The following is a 24,684-nucleotide window of genomic DNA, read 5'->3' on the forward strand; positions in this document are numbered from 1 at the left end:
AACTGTGGCAAGACAGGATTTGGTACCATGACACTGCAGAAGACCCCATGTGTGGCTGACATTGACACTTAGGTTTGCACCTGATACACTGTCTCACGTGCTAAATTTTATTTATTTAGGTTTTAAATTATTTAAAAGGAGTAGAAAATTTAGAAAACATAATTTTAATTAATAAGTCCTAGCACTTTCTTCCCATGACCTCCTGAGAGAGATGATAAACTGAGGGCAGAGGCTAGTCCACTTTTATAACAAGATGTCTCTCTTCTCACAGCTTCTTGGAAAATACCTTACATATTGAGAAGATAGGAAAAGCACTTTGGATCCCTGGGCAAGACTGAGGCCTTATTCTAGGTCTTCTGACAGATTTCTTGAGCACTACCTTGCTACTCAGTGAACAACAGGTTAACTTCAGCTCTGCTTAATCCTTTCTTGATGCAGGTGCCCAAAGGAAAGGCTAGCAGCTGACTGCTTTCAAGATGGAAGAGTTCCTTGGGATGGTCAGGTTCCATATCCAAGCGTTATTTTCCTCATTATAAACATTAGACCGTGAGCAGAAGACTTTGCTGACTGCAATTGGTTATTTCTTTTTCTTATGATCCACTCACTTGCATACCTTTAACGCCTGTGTTCTGGGCAAGATTTATTAAGGGATCACAGTAGAAGGACAAATAGTTTTTTAGTAAGACAAATAGTGTTTGTAATATACTTGTAGTTTTTCCTTCTTTTTCTCCTTCACTTCTTTCCTACCACTTTCTTCCACGGTGTCCTTCTCCTTCCTCCTCTCCAGTCAGTTTGCGCTAAATTTATTGTTTCTTATTTTTTCTCTTTTGTAGGTAAACGGTTGCAGGAATGGGTTTCTGTTATCCTTTGCATAATCTTGGTCACAGTTGACTTTCTGCTCCTGTTAATCCATTTTTCAGCAAATCATCTTTATACAATAATAGCAGGTGTAGGTAAGTATTTCAGTCTTTTAACCCTCAACATATTTTAAAATTATCAATACGCACAGTTCAGATCTTCACATTTTGCAGCAATATGGCAGATATTGTTGTAAACGTGTTTTTAATTTAGCTGTAAGAATTGCAAAATCAGAAATGTAGAGAAATGCAGAACTAAGGTTGGTATCACAACTACCTGTGTACACAGCCAATATAGCAGTATTGTTCTAGGCCAGAGGATTTGAATAAGCACCTATGTTTTGTATTTTTGAAATAGCAGGATATAGAATTATAGGCCGAATCAGCAAAGCACTTATGTGCTTAACTTATGTATGTGTATATATAATAGGGTGACCAGATGGTGAGTGTGAAAAATCGGGACGGGGTGGGGGGTAATAGGTATCTATATAAGAAAAAACCCCAAATATCGGGACTGTCCTTATAAAATTGGGACATTTGGTCACTCTAATATATAAAAAATGAAGCGAGAACACTGAGAAAGGATCAGTGGATTCTATTATCACATTTACTACTTGACGAATTGGTGTCCATATAGTGTCTTTTCCACCATAATTAGCATTCACTTGGTGACATTACCTCGGGCTTATAGACTTTCTGGACATTGTTTTAATGCCATGTCTAAGTTGCTCTTTGTAGCATATGGTTTGTGAAATTTTCATCTGTAGTACTTAAATATATTGAAATAGTGAGAAAAGGAGGGAAGAAATCTTGAACTTTAGTGCCATCCTGGAAAAAATGTTTTGCTGATATTTTCGTGTAGGGGAGAAACTTGTTAGAAACTTTTGTGTAGTAGAGGAGGACTGTACTCTTAAAGATGCCTTTGTGTGGAACAGATCTGCAGGAGTATTTTGGGATGAATGTGTTAAGGACAGAATTACGTTATTGCACCCTCTTTTAATCACTTTTCTCCCCCTGCCAGCTCAGGTGTTACAGATCTGTGACATGCTGGCAATGTACTCAGTTGCATTGTGGGGAAACTGTCAGGTTAAAAGCTAGACTTGTATATTTGATCCCTTGTGTGAGCTATTTTATTTTCCTCTCTTCCAGTTACATAGCTTCTTTGTGGTTTTATAAATATTTCACCAGCATTTCTAAAGTCTATTTCATCCCTCTTTTACACATATTAAATATAAATGCAGCAACAAATTTATGGCAAGTCTGTCTGTAGCAACACAAACTCAAAACTTTCACTGAAAAATAAAAAGAATTGGTTTATCACAATTTATTTGTATCTATTATTTGTTTTGCCACCTGTAGTATCTGCACTATCATACTCCAAATAGTAAGATACTTAGAGTGCCTAATTCCACTGGTCTAGAAGAACCAATCAACCGTGAAGTCTATTTTAATGCCTCAACTGTAAATAAGAACCTGATGTACAAACATGGGCATTCTCAGGGTGCTATACAGATTTAATTTCAGGTGTCCAGTTAAAGCAGTAGCTATTCCTCTCTAGTGAAGCCGACCGGCTTTGCAATTGCAACGTTAGGTTGTCCAGCCAATTGAGCTGTGGAAAAACAGTTTAGGATCAGATTCAGTTGAAATCCCCATTCACCTTGTATCCCACAAAAGGCCTCTCAAGTGCTGGGTATATGAGGTAAGGATGGGAGCACTTTATGGATAATGTAGTGCTCCTGCAGTGCTGGTATGAATTTAATTCACAGGGGGAACTTTTACAAAAGTTTGTTCCAGCCACACTCCATGAGTGTTATACATGGGAGAGCATAGTCTTGAGAAGTACGGATATGAGAGTACTTTCTGATGAATACCTTATGGACATATCGTAACCATAATACAAATATTTTTAACAGCTCAGATGCATTCTCTTCACCTAATTCTCAAACAACTATAAAGACATTCTTGATTTTATTTCCAGTTTTCATTTCCTGAAATATTCTGAAGGCACTTGTTTGCTTTCAGAGACCAAAGCCCTGATCCTGCAATCTGATCCGTGCAGCAGAACCCCAGTGACTTTTCTGGGTCTCCCTGCAGTCATAGGGGTCCAGTTCCATGGAGTCAAGTGCAGGAATTTTTCCCATTCAATCTGTAATTGACACTGATTACTCACTCAAGCTCATGTAATCCAGTTGAGTGCAGTGGTATTTGGAATCGCATTACATGTCACTGAGGGCAAGTCTACACTACAGCACTGCATCAGTACAGCTGCACCACGTCTGGTGAAGACACGCTATGCCAATGGGAGAGCGCTCTTCCATTAGCATAATTACTCCACCTCGGTGAGAAGCGGAAGCTTTGTCAGTGGGAGAGCGGTGTGGACAGTTCAAGACTTGCATTGCTCAAGTAGGGTGGGGCTTTTTCACACTCCTGACCAACATAAGTTAGACTTAAGCGGTTGTGTAGACCTGCCCTTACTTATACTGCTCGTCAGCAGCTTTTCCAGATTTTCCAGGTTGTTTAAAAATGTCCTTCCCACCCACTTCCCTTAGAAATTGGCAATATTTCCTATGAAATAAGCTGTAAAACAACTGCCTTGGGTCTTTGGGGCACTTTGGCACCGGGTCCCTGAGCGGAAGGACCCCCCACCACTGAATTGCTGCCGAAGACCAGGAGCGGAAGAAGCTCCAGGGGCCTGGGCCCGTGAGAGTTTTCCAGGGCTCCTGGAGCGAGTGAAGGACCCTGCTCCAGGGGCCCCGAAAAACTCTCATGGGGGCCCCTATGGGGCCCAGGAGAAATTGCCCCACTTGCCCCCTCCCCCCCCGGGCAGCCCTGTTGGTCTCATATTTGTTTGTTCCTTTTTTTAGTTAAATCTCTTTCCAATTATCTACATGTAGAGTTATAGGAAGGCAGTGTTGTTGTAGGTGAAGCATGGGAATGCCTTAAGATATTTTAAATCAGTTGTAATTATTGCTAATAGGTGAATAGCTCAGAGGCTTATCCCAACTATCTAAATCTCTACAGCCTGCTAAAATAAGCAAGAAACCCTTATATAAATGCTTTCTTGTACTTCTTGCTTCCACGTTGACTGTTTTGTGAAGTATTTCCAGCCCTCCTCTCAAACCAAAAAAGTGGAACTCACTAATGCAATATTTCTGGGTCAGCTCATTCACCCAGCGTGGGGGTCCATTAGGGTATACGGAAGCCACAGACTGAAAAAGCTATGGCTCCATGGATATCTAGGGTCACAATCCCCATATCACCTTACTGGCTCACTCTGGTTGTACTTGCCCTTTGTACTGTACCCTAGCTGTTGATAACACACTATGACCTCTTGGAGGGGTGTGGAAGCATCACAGAGTGATATATCCTTATGTAGTTTCTGGAGAGGAATATCTCTCTCCTGTGTGTCTCTCTCTCCCTCAACTCCCTGCCTCTCCAATCCTAGCCATGTCCTGTTTTTGTCCTGCATGGCAGAGTGTCTACATGAATCTTCTTCAGAGAGGAGAGAGGCTGGTATGTGGAGTAGGAGGATTCCATTGCTATCTTCTCCTATGCATGGCCCAGCAGCAGTATCCCATCCGTGTCCCACAGCAGGAGGTGAGGGGAACACTGGAGTCTGTCTCGGGGGTCATGCTTTTAATTCTAGTGAGGCAAACTACTGTGATCTGAATGGATTTGCTTTATTAACACCTTGCAAGCATCAGGGCTTTTGAATGTTTTAGAGAGTGAAGATTTTAACATTGATTTCAGCTGTGCTTTAGTAAAGAATGATTTAAAAATCTGTTCGGTTTTATAAACCTTAGAATTTCACAATGGTTGTGCTGCTCACAAAGGCCTGTGATGACTGAAATACATTTCCTGGAGCTCTTTGTTTGTGTTTGCATTCAGTTGTAATGAGAGATGATGGATAGAAATTAGGTTGTTAAGAATATTGTATGTACCGTAAGTGAATGCTGCTTTCCTTTCCTTTCCTTTTGACCCAGGTAGTTTGTAGTTGTGAAGTTTTCTTCTTGTTTTGTAATTTAATACACTACCATTGATTTGGTTTGATTTAATGTATTTGAGTGAAGAGGTTCTGAAACAAGAGGTAGTGAGTTTTACTTGGTTTTGATTGTACAAGGCAAAATAAAAGACTTCTGTAAACTAGTCTGCAGACTGACCAGCTGAGTTTACAAAGAGCATGTGGGAAGCCCAGTATTCACAGAACATTTCTCTTTGGAAAACACCCATGTATGTGTTTCATTATTTTTCCTGCTAAGTGGACATTTTATAAAGTCCACACCAGAGGGCTTGGCACCTCCAAAAAGGATCCTCGCAAGATTAGTCCTAATAAGCAAAATATGTAAATTTAAATGTAAAATATTTTCTTAATAGAAGGTGCATAAATTATTCCCAATGGGCACCTGCATGACAATAAATTTCATGTGCTTGGGAATTAATGCGCCCCACTTATAGTATTTTGTTCCATTGTTTAAAAAATGAATTATTCATTTAAACTGTACTCTATTCTACTTAGCTCTTTAAAAGGACACTCAACCATTTATTTTTTTAGCCCCAAATTTAACTTATGGAAATGTAAATCTTATCTAGTACATATGGAATGCCTGGATATATGATATATAACACCTTTACTGAATTCAATGTAATTTAAAAATACAAAACAAAAGAAATGTACAAAAAGTGATACCACTTTGGTTGATTCTTATGATTGTTTGAAACAATATATACATTTATATAATAAAACCGTGTGTGAGGGTGTTCAGAAGCTTTCTGTTTAACTCCTGAAAAATTATTTGGGTCCCCAGTAACCCAGACAGCATACAGGCAATGTGGATGTTCTAGCATGTATGTGCCTATTCCTGCTAGCGGCCACAGAGATCTGTTTTGGCTGTACCCTGCTTGTCTGTGCAGCTGCCTCCGTAGTAGCTCCATCTAATTCTGTGCAGGGGCTAGACAACCTATGGCATGTGTGCCAAAGGCAGCACACGAGCTGATTTTCAGTGACACTCACACTGCCTGGGTCCTGGCCACCGGTCCAGGGGGTTCTGCATTTTAATTTAATTTTAAATGAAGCTTCTTATTTACTTTACATACAACAATAGTTATATATTATAGATAGAAAGAGACCTTCTAAAAAGGTTAAAATGTATGACTGGCACGCGAAACCTTACATTAGAGTGAATAAATGAAGACTAGGCGCACCACTTCTGAAAGGTTGCCGACCCCTGGGCTAGAGGGTAACAGGGTTGCTAGAATTTAATAATGATCCATATAAGAATGATCCATCAAGAAGGATTGTGAAATCAGGAGCTGAAGATAGGCAGAGGGGAGACACAAAATCAGCAGTTGATAGGGATGGGTTTTTGGCCTTTTAATCCCTTCTGGCAGTGTCTGGTGACTGTTCATCTGGACTGTCAGTTTCTGAAAAGAATAAGGGCCAGCATTGCTGCACCCATCCTTGTGCTTAGTTAAACAGGTTCCAATGCCAAGGGTTTGTGCAAGTATAATGAGTATTCAGTTGGAGATACTTGGAATACCCAAATTGTCACACAAGCTTAAACTGTCTTCATGAAAACAATTTAGTGTGGGATTTTCAAAAGCATTTGGTACTGGCCTAACCCAACTCCCTTTCAAATCAATTATAAAGCTCCTGTTGACTTAATCGGGAGCAAAGTTAGTCAGACAAAAGCTGAGCACTTTTGAAAATCTCTCCCTAAACTAGTGGTTCCCAAACTTTTGTGCTGGTGACCCCTTTCACACAGCAAGCCTCTGAGTGCAACCCCCCCTTATAGATTAAAAACACTTTTTATATATTTAATACCATTATAAATGCTGGAGGCAAAGCGGGGTTTGGGGTGGAGGCTGACAGCTCGCAACCTCACCCCCCCCCCCCGTAATAACCTCACGACCCTCTGAGGGGTCCTGACCCCTAGTTTGAGAACCCCTGCCCTAAACTGTAAATGAGAATATACATTTGAGGATATCACAACATAAATTTTTATACCATGCTTATGATTGTGCTATTTGAGTGACTTACATTTGTCACTTCATCTGCTTGATGATGTCACTTCATCCGTTTGATGTGGATTTGGCACTGTAATTCATATTTACATATCATTTACTCTTTGTACTCATATGCTGTATCAATGGAGGCCCATATCAGTTGCCATATTAAAACCTTTCTGAAGCTCTCTAAATAGCATAGTTATTTCATTACCCTGAAGCTTAAGAAGTTTTCTCCATTTTTTTCTTTCATGTCTTATGTATAGGGATAAAATGGCTATCGACTAAATAAAATGTGATGTTATTTGGTTTGTAAATTTTTTCCTGATACATTTGACTTGATATTCTTTTTAAGTCATTTGATATACGTCATTGTTAAATGTCATTCTAATAATGGAAATACTAAACTCTGACAGGTTTCAAAGAATATTTCAAATACTAAGTCTGGAGGTAACAGTTTTATTACTGCTTGATGGCTTGATCCATATTTCCTAACATGATTTCCCTGCTGTAACTTGAAGTGAGTTCATGTAAGTCTAATGTTGTCAGTTGACCTTGAGAGTAAAACCCAAACACCTGTGGGGGTTTTAGTTTCTTGCACTATTGTTAAACATTATCTTTTTTTTTTAAATGAAGTATTTAAAAACTTCCCATATACTAAAATATATATGTGTACAATTTATTTCAAACCACCAATATTTTTCCAGTTACTGATGAATCTCCAAATAGTGTATTTTACAATACAGATGCATAGTGTAAGAATTAAACAGCATCAAAACACAATTATGATAATACCTTCTATAACACACACGATGGTAGTAAATTGAAAGGCTGTGTGATAATGGTTATCAGACACCTTTGGCCAACTCACCATCACTAATTAGTCTCATCTGGGGCTACTTCAAACATTCAAATCCCTCCAGACAGCTGCCATTTATTTTTATTTTTAAACAACTTGCCTGTTTCTTCCTGTCTCGTAAATGTGGAATTTCCCACCGAATTACATTGGCCTGAAGCGTAGGAACAATTTAGGAACAGTGACAAGTTTAAAGTCAGATATCTATCTTGAAACCCATCAGACTAGAAACATGAAACTTTTTATACCAGCCAGTGTGATGGGGACTTTGCCAGCTTTCCAGTGCGTAAACCACTGGCTTTTAGCTATGAGGTTCCCAATCTTAAAACTTGCTTTGAGTCCTTTAAGAGCAAACCTTAAAAACACCACATTATTCTGAATAGAAAATCTATTGTAATCACGTTTTAGAGGTTTCTAAAATGTATTTGAGAGAATCTTTATCATTCTGAGGCCTACATCATTGGACTAAGGGTACTAAGAGAACTTGACCTTACAAATGGAGGGATATAAAAATTTTGAAAACTCCTTCAAACTGTTTCTAAAATGTTTTTTCCATATAGGATGTGGAATGCATGGAATATGTGACTGTATGGTGTAAAGATTTTACCGGCACTGTTTATGTATTTGAATAATTTTCATGTGACTTTACCACTTGTCAATAATGTGGCCATCCCAAGTTGATGTTGATACAACCTTCGTGCCACACCATCATGCCTCCTCTGTTTCCCATAGTGTGGCTGCTATTGATACAGACAAATAGGCATGTTTCCAGCAACTAGGTGTGGCAGTACATAGCCAGGTACCTCTGGGCTTGCTGCATCAGTTATGAATGTTAAAAAAATTGCTTGAACCTGGTCACCTCTTTCAATACAAATTAAGCACTCTCTGTTTCTATCCTATGGTGGTACTCAGTCGGGATACAGAAATGTTCCTGTCCACTCCAGCTCCTTCTCACCTCCATGCAGCCAGACTCCCCAGTTGATTCTTGCCTGTACTGAAGAAGCAGCAGGTGCCTCAGAAGCAGCAGGTGCCTCATGCTGAGGTGGCATCTTGAACCTTTTCAACCTGCTTCATTCTTCAGCTGGGAAAGAAAAAGAAGCTAGCCAGGAACTCACTGCAGCTCCACTCTCCAGCACGTTGTTGTGGGCATGGTGTGAACATGGGGCACTGGGTCCTCTTCGCAGATGGTCACTGGTTCACCTGAGGCACGGCTGATAAAGGCACTTTCACTGTGCTTCAGACACTTGCCACAGGGCTGGACAAGTCTCTTAGCTGCCCTGCCCCTGAGGTAGAAGAAAGGAGGAAAGCAGTGTCAAAGAGGAGGTTGTCCAGCCCAAGGTAAGGGGATCTTTTTACCCCTTTCTGTGCCCCCACTTGGAAAAAATTTGGTTCCAGAGGCCATTGCCTGTATCAGCGAGACATATGGAGCTTCCTTCATAGGTCACCTTTTCTCTTTTTCACCTAAAATCTAACTGAGGGCCCTTTTCAGCTCTCTGACTCACCTGTCTACTTCCGATCTTGTCCCAAGACTTCTCTGTCATGGGTGGCAGAAAGGTGCTGTCTCTTTTGCCTCTTTAAATGGGATAAACTGGTTAAGGAGGTTTTTGAGCTGAGGTTATTGCTAGTCAAACATAAGAACATAAGAAAGGCCGTACCGGGTCAGACCAAAGGTCCATCTAGCCCAGTATCTGTCTACCGACAGTGGCCAATGCCAGGTGCCCCAGAGGGAGTGAACCTAACAGGCAATGATCAAGTGATCTCTCTCCTGCCATCCATCTCCAGCCTCTGACGAACAGAGGCCAGGGACACCATTCTTACCCATCCTGGCTAATAGCCATTTATGGACTTAGCCACCATGAATTTATCCAGTCCCCTTTTAAACATTGTTATAGTCCTAGCCTTCACAACCTCCTCAGGTAAGGAGTTCCACAAGTTGACTGTGCGCTGTGTGAAGAAGAACTTCCTTTTATTTGTTTTAAACCTGCTGCCTATTAATTTCATTTGGTGACCCCTAGTTCTTGTATTATGGGAATAAGTAAATAACTTTTCCTTATCCACTTTCTCAACATCACTCATGATTTTATATACCTCTATCATATCCCCCCTTAGTCTTCTCTTTTCCAAGCTGAAGAGTCCTAGCCTTTTTAATCTTTCCTCGTATGGGACCGTCTCTAAACCCCTAATCATTTTAGTTGCCCTTTTCTGAACCTTTTCTAGTGCTAGAATATCTTTTTTGAGGTGAGGAGACCACATCTGTACACAGTATTCGAGATGTGGGCGTACCATGGATTTATATAAGGGCAATAATATATTCTCAATCTTATTCTCTATCCCCTTTTTAATGATTCCTAACATCCTGTTTGCTTTTTTGACCGCCTCTGCACACTGCGTGGACATCTTCAGAGAACTATCCACGATGACTCCAAGATCTTTTTCCTGACTCGTTGTAGCTAAATTAGCCCCCATCGTGTTGTATGTATAGTTGGGGTTATTTTTTCCAATGTGCATTACTTTACATTTATCCACATTAAATTTCATTTGCCATTTTGTTGCCCAATCACTTAGTTTTGTGAGATCTTTTTGAAGTTCTTCACAATCTGCTTTGGTCTTAACTATCTTGAGTAGTTTAGTATCATCTGCAAACTTTGCCACCTCACTGTTTACCCCTTTCTCCAGATCATTTATGAATAAATTGAATAGGATTGGTCCGAGGACTGACCCTTGGGGAACACCACTAGTTACCCCTCTCCATTCTGAGAATTTACCATTAATTCCTACCCTTTGTTCCCTGTCCTTTAACCAGTTCTCAATCCATGAAAGGACCTTCCCTTTTATCCCATGACAACTTAATTTACGTAAGAGCCTTAATTTACGTAAAACCTATTTGTGTAAGGCAGTGACAGTCACACCATGGGAGTGGACAGAAATGGAAAAAACATCTCGAAACTTTCATATGTTTAATTTGTGTTGCAGAAAACAGTTTAGTTGTTTTGACTATCCTGATGGTTTTCTGGTATGTGTAACAGCATACCGACAGAGAAGTTAGATAAAATACTCTTTATGGAAGGTTGCAGTGTAACGCTACTTTTTTCTTAGAATTCAGAATGATGAAACACAAAGCAGGTTGCTCCCTAAAACAGAGGCATAACTTGCCCCACCTTACTCTAGGCTTTTTGTTTGCTGCTTTCATGCTTCCCTACAGAGCTCCCTAACCTGCAAGCAGGACCAGGAAACCCCTGAGCATTAAAATGCTAACTCTACAATTTTAATACATTTTCTGTACATCACATTTTCCAGGGCATGACCACAGAGGTACAGATGCCCACAAAACTGTCTAATCAGATGTATAACTTGGGCTGAGTGACTGAAATTAGGAAGTCAAGGCAGGCTAACCTATATTATACAGACTTTGCAGTCATCAGCTGGGGAGTTTGCCTGCATGGAAGAGGAGGCAGAACTGTGCATAAAAATTGCTGTACCTCATGCGGGCACCACCGCTTACCTGACAGAAGACAAGGACGTACCCATTTGTCTGTACCAGTGGTAGTCATGCCATAAAACAAAATTAACTGTCACATTTGTTGTTATAGTGCTATTTTTGTGAATTATGCCCAGTTTGCATGTTAGAGGAAGACTGAATTAAGGGTATAATCCTGCTCCCACTGAAATTATCTACATATCTAGATTTTGACAAATAAGATCTCCCAGAAGGAGGGAGAAATATTTTATGCAACATAGAGGACACTATTAGAAGGCATCTGAAGAAGTGGGTATTCACCCACGAAAGCTCATGCTGCAGAACGTCTGTTAGTCTATAAGGTGCCACAGGATTCTTTGTTGCTTTTATTAGAAGGCGAAAATTTGAAGTCCTCGCTCTGTTTTTCTGCCAGCCCATGCTCAAGTAAACAACTCCTATGAAAATCCATCGGACTCTGGGGTTTAGCCCTTAAAATAGACTATGAAATTAATGGCCCGTTTGAAATATTAGGATAAGTGTGGTTGACTTTAGGAAAATCCTTTAGTCTGAATACTAACATGCTTCATAGTGTTAGACTCAAGGAGCTCAATTTATTTAGCTAAACAAAGAGACGGTTTAGGGGTGACTTGATTACAGTGTGTAAATATCTTCATGGGGAACAAATATTTAATAATGGTCTCTTCAGTCTAGCAGAGAAAGACATAACATGATGCAATGCTGGAAGTTGAAGCTAGACAAATCCAGACTGGAAATAAAGCATGCATTTTAAACAATGCAAGTAATTAAGTATTGGAACAGTGTACCAAGTGTCATTGTGGATTCTCTATCACTGACAATTTTTAAATTGAGACTGGATGTTTTTACTAAAAGATCTGCTCAAGGAATTATTGCGGGGAAGTTAAATAGCTTGTGTTATATGGGTTGTCAGACTACATGATCACACTGGTCCCTTCTGGCCTGGGAATCTACAAATACAAGTTCAGGGTGGTTTTTAAATCTAGTTGTTGCAGTGACAACATGTCATAGTGATTTAAATATTTTTTTTAAAATTCAGGACAAAGATGGTTTGCATGAAGAATTTATTTAATGTGAAGGGGAGTTTGTTTACATGGTAGCTAAGGAGGACAATGCAAAGAATTGATGAGGGAAAAGTAACGGGTACTATGTTTGTTTTGAATTAACTACTTGGCTTTAGTTTGACAGGCAAATCATGAATCTTGGAGTTAGATAATTAGCCCATTAAAAAAATCCTTTCAGTTGTATTTGAATAACTAGAATAGAGTTTTATGGACAGTAGATTGAGTTACTGATATGCTGTATATAAAGCTTATGAAACAGTAATACTAATCTTCAGCATTTTTTGCTAGATGTTAATATTGAACCAGCATTTAAAAATGAGAGAATAGTTCAATATAAGTAGCTCTCGTAGTTTGATCACAATAAACCCTAATCCAGTATTTTTGAAGCCTTGCTCTTGTTGAGCTAGAATATGAAATTAAGCATTCAGATCTGGAAACCCCAGTCTCGGGAGAATTTTGCTCTTTTGGAAAAGGCTCACAGCACAATGGAACCATCTTATGTTGCTGGAATAAAAGGCATTTCTGGAAGGTATTTCAATGAAGATACGAAACTGTACAGGCCACATAGAGAAAGGGGGAGAGAGAGATAAGGAAGAATATGGTTGAAAAAATGTTGGAGAAACACTTGGCTAACCCCATTATTTTGTGCTAGGTTGGGTTAAGTAAACCTACAATAGAGAAACCTTTAAAAACTGATTAATGGATTACTATTAAAATGAAATTGGCACCTGCTGACTTGCTGCAGTTTTATATGTAAAACTGATTTTCTGATTCTGCATGATTCCAGAAGCAGCTTTTTAATATGTTTTTAAATAGAGACTTTACATTTCTTTTAATTGAAATTGATTAAAGTGAATTTTGCTAGTTTTGTGTGGTCTCATAAAAAGTATTTTTGCATTTGGAAATCATTGACTTTTTTTTTAATTTTCTCTGCTGCATAGGGTAAGTGGTTGATGTAACTTCAGTGTGTAGATTAGCTTCTACTGTTAACATTCTTTTTTATTTCCAGTTGCTGGAATTATTACAGCTGATTTTGCCTCAGGCATGGTTCACTGGGGAGCCGATACCTGGGGTTCCGTTGATATCCCTGTCATTGGCAAGGTAAGGAGAAGTTGACTTGCATTCAATATGAGCAGTAGACTAGAAATAAATCATTTTAATATGCTTTCTGAAGATAAAAAATTAGGAAGGGTTGTGGGTGTCTTTCTGGTTTTAAGCACCCATCCACCAGCAATACCTGGGAACCTTGAGCAAAACTCTTGAGACAGCGTTCATTCTTTTTTATGTATTGAGAAATGGATCTCACTTAAACACTGAAGAAATTAACTTGTTTCAAAGAGAGTATTTTTCTGTGTACCCACCCAATAAGAATTAATTTTTTATAAAGCGAATGCTGTAAAAGCATGAAATTTTAGTGCTCAGGTTATCCATTGAACAAGTTTAATCTGTGGCATATAAAAAGCAGTTCAGAAAAGCTTATGCACTAAAACTAGGTATTTCTAATGTGCCTATTACTATAGTATCAGAGTACCAAAGTAACTGTTTAATTTTTAGAAATGCTTATTAGTACCTTATACTGAGATATGTGGAAGGAGAGGTGTAATTGAGTGACTTTTGTGCAATTGTATAATATGTTCATTTAAAAAAAAAATCAGCACTGGAAAAAAACAGATCTTATTAGAAACGTACAGTTTTATGAAGTCTGCCATTAGTGTCTGAACGCCGGTAAAATAAGTTATTTCCTTGTGACAATGCCATATTTAGCACAGTAATAAAAGAGGGGAAAGAAAGTGATCTTTGATACGCTAATTATTTTTGATACTTGCATCAGAGTTTAGTAAATCAGCATGCTGCATCTGCAGTGCTAACCAAACTAATCTAAAATACTGGCCTCCCTGTGGAGGTATAGAAATGTCATAGTCCATGGAGACTTGCACTGCATTTATGCAGGTCTGCCTTTTCTGTCATAGATTCAACAGCCCTTCCCAGAGAAGATCTACAGTGCTTTAAACAACCTTAACATGGGGTTTAAAGAGATTAATGAATATCAGCCTTGTACTAAATAAATCTTTATCACTTGCTTTACCTACTGCAGTAATTGCCTCAGTGCAGTGTAACACATTCAATCTGCCAGCTTGCTGTTAATCTCAAATACATCTTTGACAAAAGAATCCATCTTATCTTCATTTTTGTATATGTGTGCGCACAGTTGCCAAATCTGGCACTTAATCAGGTCATTGAAATACTATATGTGAAGCTGTTTAATAATGTGACAGTAACAGGGTTGATGAAACCGTTCGTATGATATACATTACAAAAGCTCCATCTTATCCTCACTTAATTTTATATGTGGTATAGCATATATGCCTTCCTTTCACAAAAGAAAATATTAATAGACATAAATGAGGCATGGGCTCAAAGTGGTGACATCTGAGGTATATACAAATAAATAAAGTGTAAGAATGTGTATGTGTGTTACACACAGGTACACACACTATTTAGATATCAACAAGTTTTAGTCATATATATCAGAGATATGTTAGGTTTTGTTTGCATATTTATGTTTTCATTTTTCCACTCTGACTTCTGATCTGAATTTTCAATATATGAATGCTTCTAGTTTTCATTAAGAAAGAGTGGATTATTTTAAAGGACTAGTCTCAAAATTATTAATTGCAATTTAGCAACAGCCAGGAACAATATATAACAATGTAACTAGCGGTGTTTGGTACTTAAAATAATTTTACCTTTTTATTTAGCAGAAATGGTACAATTAAATTAATTATGGGTCTCCATCTAAAGTCAGTCTTGTCTAACATTATCTGGTGAATTTTTTAAATGCATATTATTTATTTATATTTTGCTACTTGGTAGCACTCAAGTATATTTTCCATTTTCAGTGCTGTAGCCGTGTTGGTAACCGGATATTAGAGAGACAGGCAGGTGGGTGAGACCAACTTCTGTTGGTGGAAGAGGCAAGTCCGTCAGACTTTGTGTTAACTACTTATGCTAAACAATCTGTTCCACCTTGTGTTTAGCTGTGACACTGAGTTCCTTTCCCAGACCTGAAGAAGAGCTCAGTGTAGCTTGAAAGCTTTTCTTTTTTTATCAGAGAAGTTGGTCCAATAAAATATATTACCTCATCCACCTTGTCTCTCTAAGGTATTTTCCAGACATTCAAGAAGTTGAGAGAGATAAGAATGTTTATATAAGTCAACTAGATTCATGATAGGAAGGATGGAAGAAGTGGGTCTTAATTCTGGACCTGGAAGGGGCCCTTGCAGACCAGCTTAATGTACCTGCATAGATAGCTGCATGGCAGATGTCATGGAGGTCAGGTGACTTTGTGAGAAGCAGATGGCTGGAGATGAGAAGGAATATTGATGGAGTGGATGGTCTGGGGGTAGTGCTAAACTTGATGTAGGTGGATATAAGTGGAATGGGCAGAGCCTTGAAATAGATGATGAGCTTATATCTGACGCAATAGTGGAAGAAATTCATACTGAGGAGTGGCATGCTCATCAGCTGGATCAAGGGAGATGACTTTAACAGCTGCATTTTGTATGTATTGAAGGAGCAATGTGTGCATGATCAAGGCTAGAGAGAATGGCCAAGATTTTCAAAAGTGCAGAGCATTCACAGCTCCTCTTGAATTCAAGTCCCTAAAGTCCTTAGGCCAAGGTAAAATTGAATATTGAAGTCAGTGGGAGTGTTAGGTATTTACCACTTTTGCAAAATCAAGCTACTTATATTTTGAAAGAGTGTGTGTGTGTAATGTATACAATATCTCTGTTAAACAGAGAGGCAGTGTAATCAGGGCACTGGATTGAGAGTCAGGTGAACTGGGTTTTAATATCTGTTTCTGCCACTGACTTATTATGTGACCTTGGGCATGTTTCTTTATCTCTCTGTGCCTCAGTGTCCATATCTGTAAAATTGAGATTATATTTAAAGTGCTTTGAGATAAATATGTAAAAATAACTTGTTATTCCTAAATTCTGCAGTACAACCCAGATATTTTTCCCCTGCCTTATTATATTCCAAATTTTCTTAAATCTTTGGGAAGATAGGCTTTTGTATGAAAGGGCTAGAAATGCATTATGCATAACTACATGAAAGAGCTGTACCATGGTTTTTAACCTCGCATTTCAGATAACCTGAGGTTGGATAGTTGAGACTGAACTGTGCATTTATTTTAACTGCTCTTGATTGAGGGATGGGAATTTGCCCTTTACATTTAGGTGATTATTTTTATACCATATTTCTTGACCTTTCATGGCTGTGTTTGGAGCTTGTGGTTGCTAAGCACTTTTTACCTCCTTCTTTAAAAATCAGTCACAAGACAATGACGGGTTTGAGACTGTATTTGAGAGGCTGGCAAAGTGGTTGGATTTTTCTCATACTCTCAGCAATCCTCACATATTTCTTGCTGCTGAGCTGCGAAGACCATGACCTATCTGATGCTGTAATACTTCTTCCCTTTTCTCCTTTGACCCATTGTTTTCAGAGTTTCCTTAGAGTCCTGTCTGTGAACCACACATACTGCAGCTTGATGCCTCTGTGTGTAGCTTCTGGGTTTGCCCTTGCTCTACAGTTGACCTTGCAAGGTCTTTCTTTCCTGTAATGTTTATATTTTATTCATTTTCAAGGTAGAAACCTTACCCTCAGAGTTGTTGTTCACATATTAGTAACAATCTCCATAGCAAAGAAATTTACAGTGAAGCTGTAATACTAAGACTATACAAACACATGAAGCTTAAATGTCAGTCTACCCATTTCTGAGGGTGTATCTTTCTCTCTTATATAATGCCAGAATTGCAACCATTAATTTTACTAATATCTCTGGGGAGGCACATCAGATTACAGGAAATATTATACCAATATTATCAGAAAGAGGTGGGATGTTATTTTTGAACCATTTTCCCGCTCATAACAATGTATTTAGGATCTAGCTAATTAATAACAGGCTATTTAAACTAGAAGAAGGCAAATAGCTATAGAACATTCCAGACTTGGGTGCCTAAAGGTTGACATCTAAATCCGTGTTTTGGAACCTAAAGGAAGGGGGCCTGATTCCCAGAAGTACTAAGTTCCTACTGCTCCCATTGAAGTCATTGTGCAGAGGCAGGCATCATTTAGCAGTCGGCTTGGAAACCTGACATAGAACAGAGACAAGGAGAGAGAGGTCTCCGGCTTCCCTGAATGAAAGACACATTGAACAAAGGGACAAAAGATCTTCCCAGACTCCTCTCTGAAGCAGCAAAGGATTAGTCTGAAGTAATACTGGATACACATGCCAGGGTAGTAATAATAATAATTGGAGATATACCAATCTATCTCCTAGAACTGGAAGGAACCTTGAAAGGTCATCGAGTCCAGCCCCCTGCCTTCACTAGCAGGACCAAGGACTGATTTTTGCCCCAGATCCCTAAGTGGCCCCCTCAAGGATTGGACTCACAACCCTGGGTTTAGCAGGCCAATGCTCAAACCACTGATGAAGGTCTATGATTTAGTGCCAGAATTTCATAATTCTGTACACACAAGTGCACATGCAGTGACAATAATGTCATATTGCAGATGGGAAATTAGCCGTCTAATTGGCTGATATACTGACTCAGTTGCGAACAACGAGATGTGCAGTTGTGTAAGGAATCTGGTCCCAAAGATGGACTTGGAGACCAAAATGTTCTAACTTGTCATTTTAATTAGGGGCCTGGTTTTCAGAGGTGCTGATGCACAATCTTTTCCCAGGGTTCTCTGGTGCAGCATAGTTTCTTGGTGTCCCTGCCCCCTCCCCCCCGGCCCGTTTTCTAGCCGTCTAGCCAGAAGCAGGATGGAAATCTCAGTGTTTTAACAAATACAGCTCTTTGTCACATAGCTATGTCTTACAAGAGGAATTTCAGTCTCCTGCCAGCACAATGTCGGTTGTATATTTTGCTTGCCCTACCAAGATTGTCCCCCTACCACATCTTACCTTGGTGGTTACTTCTCCTGCAGCTCCTTGGTTATTTTGTTTGTTCACTGTGCCACCTGCATCCTCTCAGGGCACCAGCCAGATCCTATTTTACAGGGACCCATAACGACTCGAGTAAACAGGGAAAAGGGCCTTGGGACCCAACAATGCAAATTACTGTTTGGTTTTTTTTACTTTAAAAAAAATGAATTGGAACTAGCCTATGACTTCTCAAGGGTAGCTAATGGGGAAAATTTCAAAGCTACCTACGAGATTTAGGAGCACAAGTCCTAGTGAAAGTCAATGGGGATTGTGCTCCCAAATCTCTTAGGTGCCTTTGAAAATCTTCCTCCTGAATTCCCTTTCTAAAAGATTTTAAAGGCTAAAATTCTTTCTTTGCAAAGGCTAGAAAGCATTGTGCCCTCATACTTTTCATAACAATTGTCATTGCGTGTGCCATGTATTTTAGCCAAAAGAAATGCCAAGAGATTTTATTAGTTATTTTAACACATTGAAGCTATGTCTCCTACTTAATAGCTATCAGTTAGCTTATTGATGCAGTTTGACTCCGGCATAGCTATTCAGATTACATGTTTACGATTCCCAAATTTATGTATTTATTCAGAGTATAGTCTTAGCAATCATTTTTATCATTTGCTGTGTGATAGATATTCCTAGCCCGGTGGTCAGTGTTGACCATGGATCCATCCATTCTTCCAGAGCCAGTGCAGTAATGCTATTATTTTAGAAGGAGGTGGTATAGTTCTAATAGTGCCTCAGTACATAATTTTCTTTTTGTAGCAATTATTTTCATCTTCTGCTAAGTGGCTACTATACATCTTCTTTACGTAAATAGCATTGTTATCTGTCCATTGGAGGGACTGTGGAGGATATGAGTATTTTAAATTTCTTCTTGTATAATTCCAGATAATTACTTGGTTTTAAATTAATTTTGTCTTCTGTTTTCTGCAGATTATTTATTCAAACAAATGAATGCTATTTTGTTATGTTTCCTTTCGTGTTCGTATTGTTCACTTTTTTCATGCTTCCTTTTGGAAGTGTAAGAACTCTGAAATCCACCTATAGAGAAAATACTGAAAATACTTCACATTAGCTCTCTTTTCTCAAATTGATTTCTGTACTTCCTTAGCATAATGAATATAGAGATTTGCAAGAACAAAAAGTGTTACTACCCTATTAGCCATACCAGGAAAATAAATTGACACATTTCTCCAATTAAACGTGCTGGGTTTTTTGAAAGTTCTTTGAGAAATTCCTTGCTTCTTACACACCAGATAACAAAATCTCTTAATGCCATAATCTCTTAGTAATGTAGGATCTTTCTAGGTCTAAGGCTAGACTATTTTATGCTTTCAAAGCATGAGTTACCAGAAAGGGGCATTCTTTCCAAAAGAAACAGTTCTTTGAGTAGTGTCCCTATGGATGCTCCATGTCAAGTGTGTATGTGCTTTGGATTGGAGATTTTCAGTAGTAATGCCCGTTCGGCGCACTCATGCCCCCTGCTCATCCTCGTGCCATGCAACAAAGGCTACGTAGGGCTGCAAGGATGAATCTCCCTCGGTGCCTTCTCAACCACCTTGGCCTGAGACGGTGCATCCAGCATGCCCGCTTCAATCGGTCAAGCTTGCCTCAACTAGTCTTTAGTTAATTGTTAGTTTTATTAGTTTAGTGTTTAGTATTGTTGAATTTGTTGGTTTTTGTAAGAGGATTGTGCCTTGTCTTTATTCCCCCCCCCTCCTTCTTGGAGGTTCTCCCTCTGCTTGGAGATATGCCAAGATCACTGGGGTTCTGATATTGTCTCACTTGGTGGGAGGTGATCCTGGTCAGTGACTGGCATTCCTGGTGCGTTCCTGTTCTCTAGGAGAAACACATGTTCTACAGAAGTACAATTTCTGTTCAGCCCTTAAAAGCAGGGCCAGGAAGAAAAGGGAGATTAAGCTGAGGAGGTTTTATGATGGAGTGCTTCCTCTGCCTCACCTCAGATCCAGGGCAGGAGATTTCCCCTCCTCCCTCCCACACACACATCAGTCTCTGAGCAAACATAGCGCCCCGTCAGCCTCAGCCCAGTGTTCACCTCGACCTTCCATCCTAAAGTGACCCTTTGCGTCATCTGGATATGTGCAAATTGGGATTAGAATTTGGTAACTGGTCAGATATAGATCAGGATTTTATTTTACGTGGAGCAGTGTTTAGTATCAGAATGCTTGTTATGGACTTATATACATTAGCTTTCAAATAATATTCTTAAGTAATATAAAAATAATATAATATTCTTTGTGCAATTGATATTCAATATCTTATTTGTTAATGAGCTGGCAACTACAGTACCACTTAAAAAGTCACTATTTGCTGCTTGGCAGTATTTTCAGTTCATGGAGTTTGTTCCACTGTTGTTCCACTATTCATAAAATCCCTTTTCAAACACTTGTGGATACAGATGGTTGAAATACCATGTAAAATTCTTCTCTTAGATCCTCCTGAAAGCAAATAGCTCCTTACATGTGCAGTACTCCCATTTGGTCTGAAAGCATGGGATTTATCTTTTAGAGCTGGACATGTGTTGCAATCCCATTTCCATGAAAGAACCTCAACATGGTGCTATTCCCTTCCGTTTTCTTCTATCATTATGCACACACAGCTGTATTATTTGTGCTGTACTATAAATTTGGTGATGTTTCTAATGACATTCAGAAATCTTTGCAATCTTTTAAATGTTGTGGGGTTTCTTTCTTTGTTTCTTTCAGCAGCCCACTTTGATGAATGACAGGTTTTCATCCTTTTTCATATGTGGGGGAAAAGCAGCTTTGATTCCCTTTCTCCTGAGAAATTTTACAAAATATTCCATAAGTCATCTTCAAACCAGTGGTGTTACCTTCTTTCAAGATTCTTGGGATCATTTTCTTTTTTCTGAAGTCATATGCCATCTTGTAAAGATACATAGCAGTCTTCAAATTCACTTTTGTGACCTGGAAAGTTGATCTAAGAAATACATTTTTCTACAAGATGATAAACTTGTCATCAAAATGTAAAAATTGTCTTTCATCCAATCAGAATTTTTTTCTACCAGCTAAAACACTGATCTTGCAATTGACCGCATGCAGATGCACCGCTGTTCTTTCTCTGAGCCCCATTGTGTAACCCCTCTGCCAGGCTGAAACGATAGCAGCAAGGGCCAGGTTCAATACCTAGGGGTCCCTTCCCCACAACGTAATGCAAACCAGCTCGAGCCCCCACCCAGTGACCTGGGAAAATCTTACACACACCCCTGGGCGCCTCAAGGAGGCAATACTTCCCCTCTCGCAAGCACAGACTCTTGGTGTAGCAGAAAAGGTTTAATTACATAAGATAAACAACAACAAGCATGAAATTTGGAAAATACCTCAACTAGAGTTCATAGGTCAAACCGTGAGCAAAGACCCACCCCAGCAACTTGGGCCGTGTCCTTCTCTCTGGGCCCTTGAGTCCAGCAACCCCCCAAATCACCCACAGTCCCAAAAGTCCCACAATTCAAAAGTCTCTGTCCCGGGTCAGGCAGCCCAGAGTTCAAGAGTCTCTTTGCAGAGGTCCCCCTCCCCAGCCTAGGTAGAAAGGGGCACCTTACGTGGTTCGGGGCCAACTGCCCTGCCTCTTCGTGGGGTTCTGCTTCCACTAGTCGTCCCCGCAAACAGCTCAGCTCCGCTTACTCTGTGGGCTGCTCCACTCTGCCAGCTGCTCTGGTCCACCAGCTGTCCTGTGATCCGCTCCAGCCGTCCTCACGAGCTGCTCAGCTCCACTCACCCAGTGGCTGCACAAACTGCTCCACTCCGCTCTGCCAGTATTGCTTCAGGCTCCCCCACTCATTAGCACAGTACTCAGTGGTCTCAGCTCAGCAAGTCCAGCTCTTCAGTGATTTCAGCTCCACTCATTAGCACAGTGCTCTCAGCTCAGCAAGTCCAGCTCAGCAAGTCCAGCTCTTCAGTGATTTCAGCTCATAGTAGGGGAGCCCCAGTACCAGTGAATTCAGCTCAGTAACCTGCATCTAGATTCTTAAGGGAATCAAAAATTAACTCTGACATTCCACAGTGGAGAGAAGCATAGGTGGAACTGGTGCTTCTGGTTCACACAAGGAGCCTGCACCACCAAGTACAGATACCTGTCCCCAGCCTCTCTCTCCAATGGGTTTTGGAACCCATGTCCCCCATCTAGCAAGCGCTATCCTGCTGACAATGAAACCCCCCATCACAAGACAATTTTGTAGTTCCCCATTTACCCAATCAGGGTGACAACATTTCATTGCTCCTGCCCCAATAACAACGAAATTGGGGGTCCCACAGCTGTGAAAATAATCATCCCATTCTGCTTTGCGGTATGCTAAGTGGGGTGGGAGTGCCAATGCAAATAACCAAAACTTCTTTCCGCACTCCCCATAATTTACCACCAGATGTCAGGGTGGGGCTCATCCTGACTCTGCTTACAATTGCAATGGGTGGAGTTCCATGTGGGTGCACATCTGTGCGGTCAGTTGCTAGATTAGGGCCTTAAAAAGTAATAAACTGCATTTGTCTACCTGCAGTTTTCCTTTTAGAGTCTACTAGTAACTGAAAACAATTTACTTTGGGAGAACTCAGTATACGGTTATAATTAACTTAGCGACAGTGACTGTCACACACTAATCTATTACTTATTTTGTGTACAAGATTCTAAGAGGTTTAGAAAAATAAATAAATAAATAAATATGTTAGTCTTTAAGGTGCCACTGGACTCCTCATTGTTTTTATAAAAATATAGCAGTTAAAATAAATTGAATGATTAGCAACAATCAGAGGAAACTTACAGTGCTTGCTGGGAAAACTGATCCAAGATACGTTTATACCTCAAGCACAAATTAACTCTCCCTTACTTGGGATAGCCTTCTTTTTATGGGTTTCAGAGTAGCAGCCGTGTTAGTCTGTATCCGCAAAAAGAACAGGAGTACTTGTGGCACCTTAGAGACTAACAAATTTATTTCAAGCTGTAGCTCACGAAAGCTCATGCTCACTTTGTATTGAGTGGTTGTTTGTTCACTAGTCAGCCCCAAACATGTTCTAGCTGCTTGATAGACAAGCAGGAGAATTAGTATGAAGAGATGAGTATGGCTTTTTTTCATGAGCATCAATACAGCGAGATATTTTGATGTTCTATATCTGTTTGAGGCTATGCCTACACTTGTGGTGGCATGAAGAGTACAGACTGTGCATGCCCCCCAAGCATGGGTAGAAATAAGCAGTGCTTCACCATCCACACTGTTAGGTGAGTAGAGCAAAGACATGCCAGAACCTTAGGGTATCTACCCTACATGGCTCTCCTGCCTATGCTCTTATTTTTAGCATGTAGCGTCCTGCTTCTGGAGCCTTTTCCTGCCACAGAGAAAGGCTTCAGCAGTGGAAAACTGCCAGAGCTTTTCCCTGCTACCTCTCCCCAGGCAGAGCTTTTCACTGCTGCATGTAGCAACATACCACAGTGTGGCTGCAGCCTGCTTTCCTATATAAATTGTAGCTGTACGTACCCTACATGATGCTGCCAGTGTAGACAAGGCCTTGGTAATGTTGTTGCTGGTCAAGTTTTTGTTGGAAATACACATTGTTTGAACTTTGAATTGTACTAATTATAGGTTGGTTAACTTATTTTTTTAATAATCTAGTTTCTGTACCAGAGTTTCTCTCTCTTTCTTATATTGTCTTTTCTCTAATGAACTCCTTCCTTCTTGTTCCATAGTGTCAGTCAATATCCATGTACCCATAGAGTGTAAGACCTTGTAGTTGCAAAAGTGTGATATTAAATCTGGAAATTCAAATGCAGCAGTTGTAATTGTAATGTCTCTAGGGTTCTTTGTGGTTGTGTTAAGTAAACCTTAGTTTTGTTTGTGGAGTTTGGCTTACTTAGAATTTGCTTATTCTGTAAAGTAAATTATTCCATTCATTGTGAGAATTTGAGTAGTAGTCCTGTGACATGATATTCATAGAGAAAAGTAAGTATTTGAAAGTCTTTCTAGTGGGAGCTCTCTGTTCTGAGTTGTAATACCCCTGTTGTCATTTAGGCCATTGTGTAAGTATTTCCTTTGTAGAAGTGGGGATCCAAAAGAATTTTTACCATGGTTTTTTTTTTAAATGATTGCTTTCATCCCACAGTTTTACTTTATTAGCTTGCTGCAGTACAACAAATGAACCTGCTAGCAGCTAATCTAGCATGTGAATTGATATAATTACAAAACCTCCACAACCATGCAAGTTGGTAAAAAGCTAGTTGTCATTTTTCTAACTGTTGCTTCAGTTCTGTGGTTATAGGAGAGGAACACATGAAACCTGTAACAGTAGCAGTGTAGATAAAGTTCTCGCAGTCTCCTGAAGTAATGATATCCCATATTTGTTTTCTTTCCACAGACATTTGATGTGCCAGTGTCTTGTCTGAACAGAATATAC

The 24,684-nt window shown here is 39.7% G+C and overlaps 1 protein-coding gene across 1 annotated transcript in view; it reads left to right on the forward strand.

Annotated features, from left to right (window-relative positions):
• LOC120384194 (plasmanylethanolamine desaturase-like) overlaps positions 1-24,684 on the forward strand; it is a 75,403-nt gene that overhangs the window by 36,018 nt on the left and 14,701 nt on the right. The window contains exons 2-3 of the mRNA XM_039502560.1: positions 834-953; positions 13,283-13,374. Coding sequence (XP_039358494.1) covers positions 834-953; positions 13,283-13,374 — 212 coding nt within the window. The remainder of the gene's footprint in view (positions 1-833; positions 954-13,282; positions 13,375-24,684) is intronic.

This window comes from Mauremys reevesii, linkage group 16 (assembly GCF_016161935.1).
Source record: "Mauremys reevesii isolate NIE-2019 linkage group 16, ASM1616193v1, whole genome shotgun sequence".
In the NCBI taxonomy this organism is placed as follows: Eukaryota; Metazoa; Chordata; order Testudines; family Geoemydidae; genus Mauremys; species Mauremys reevesii.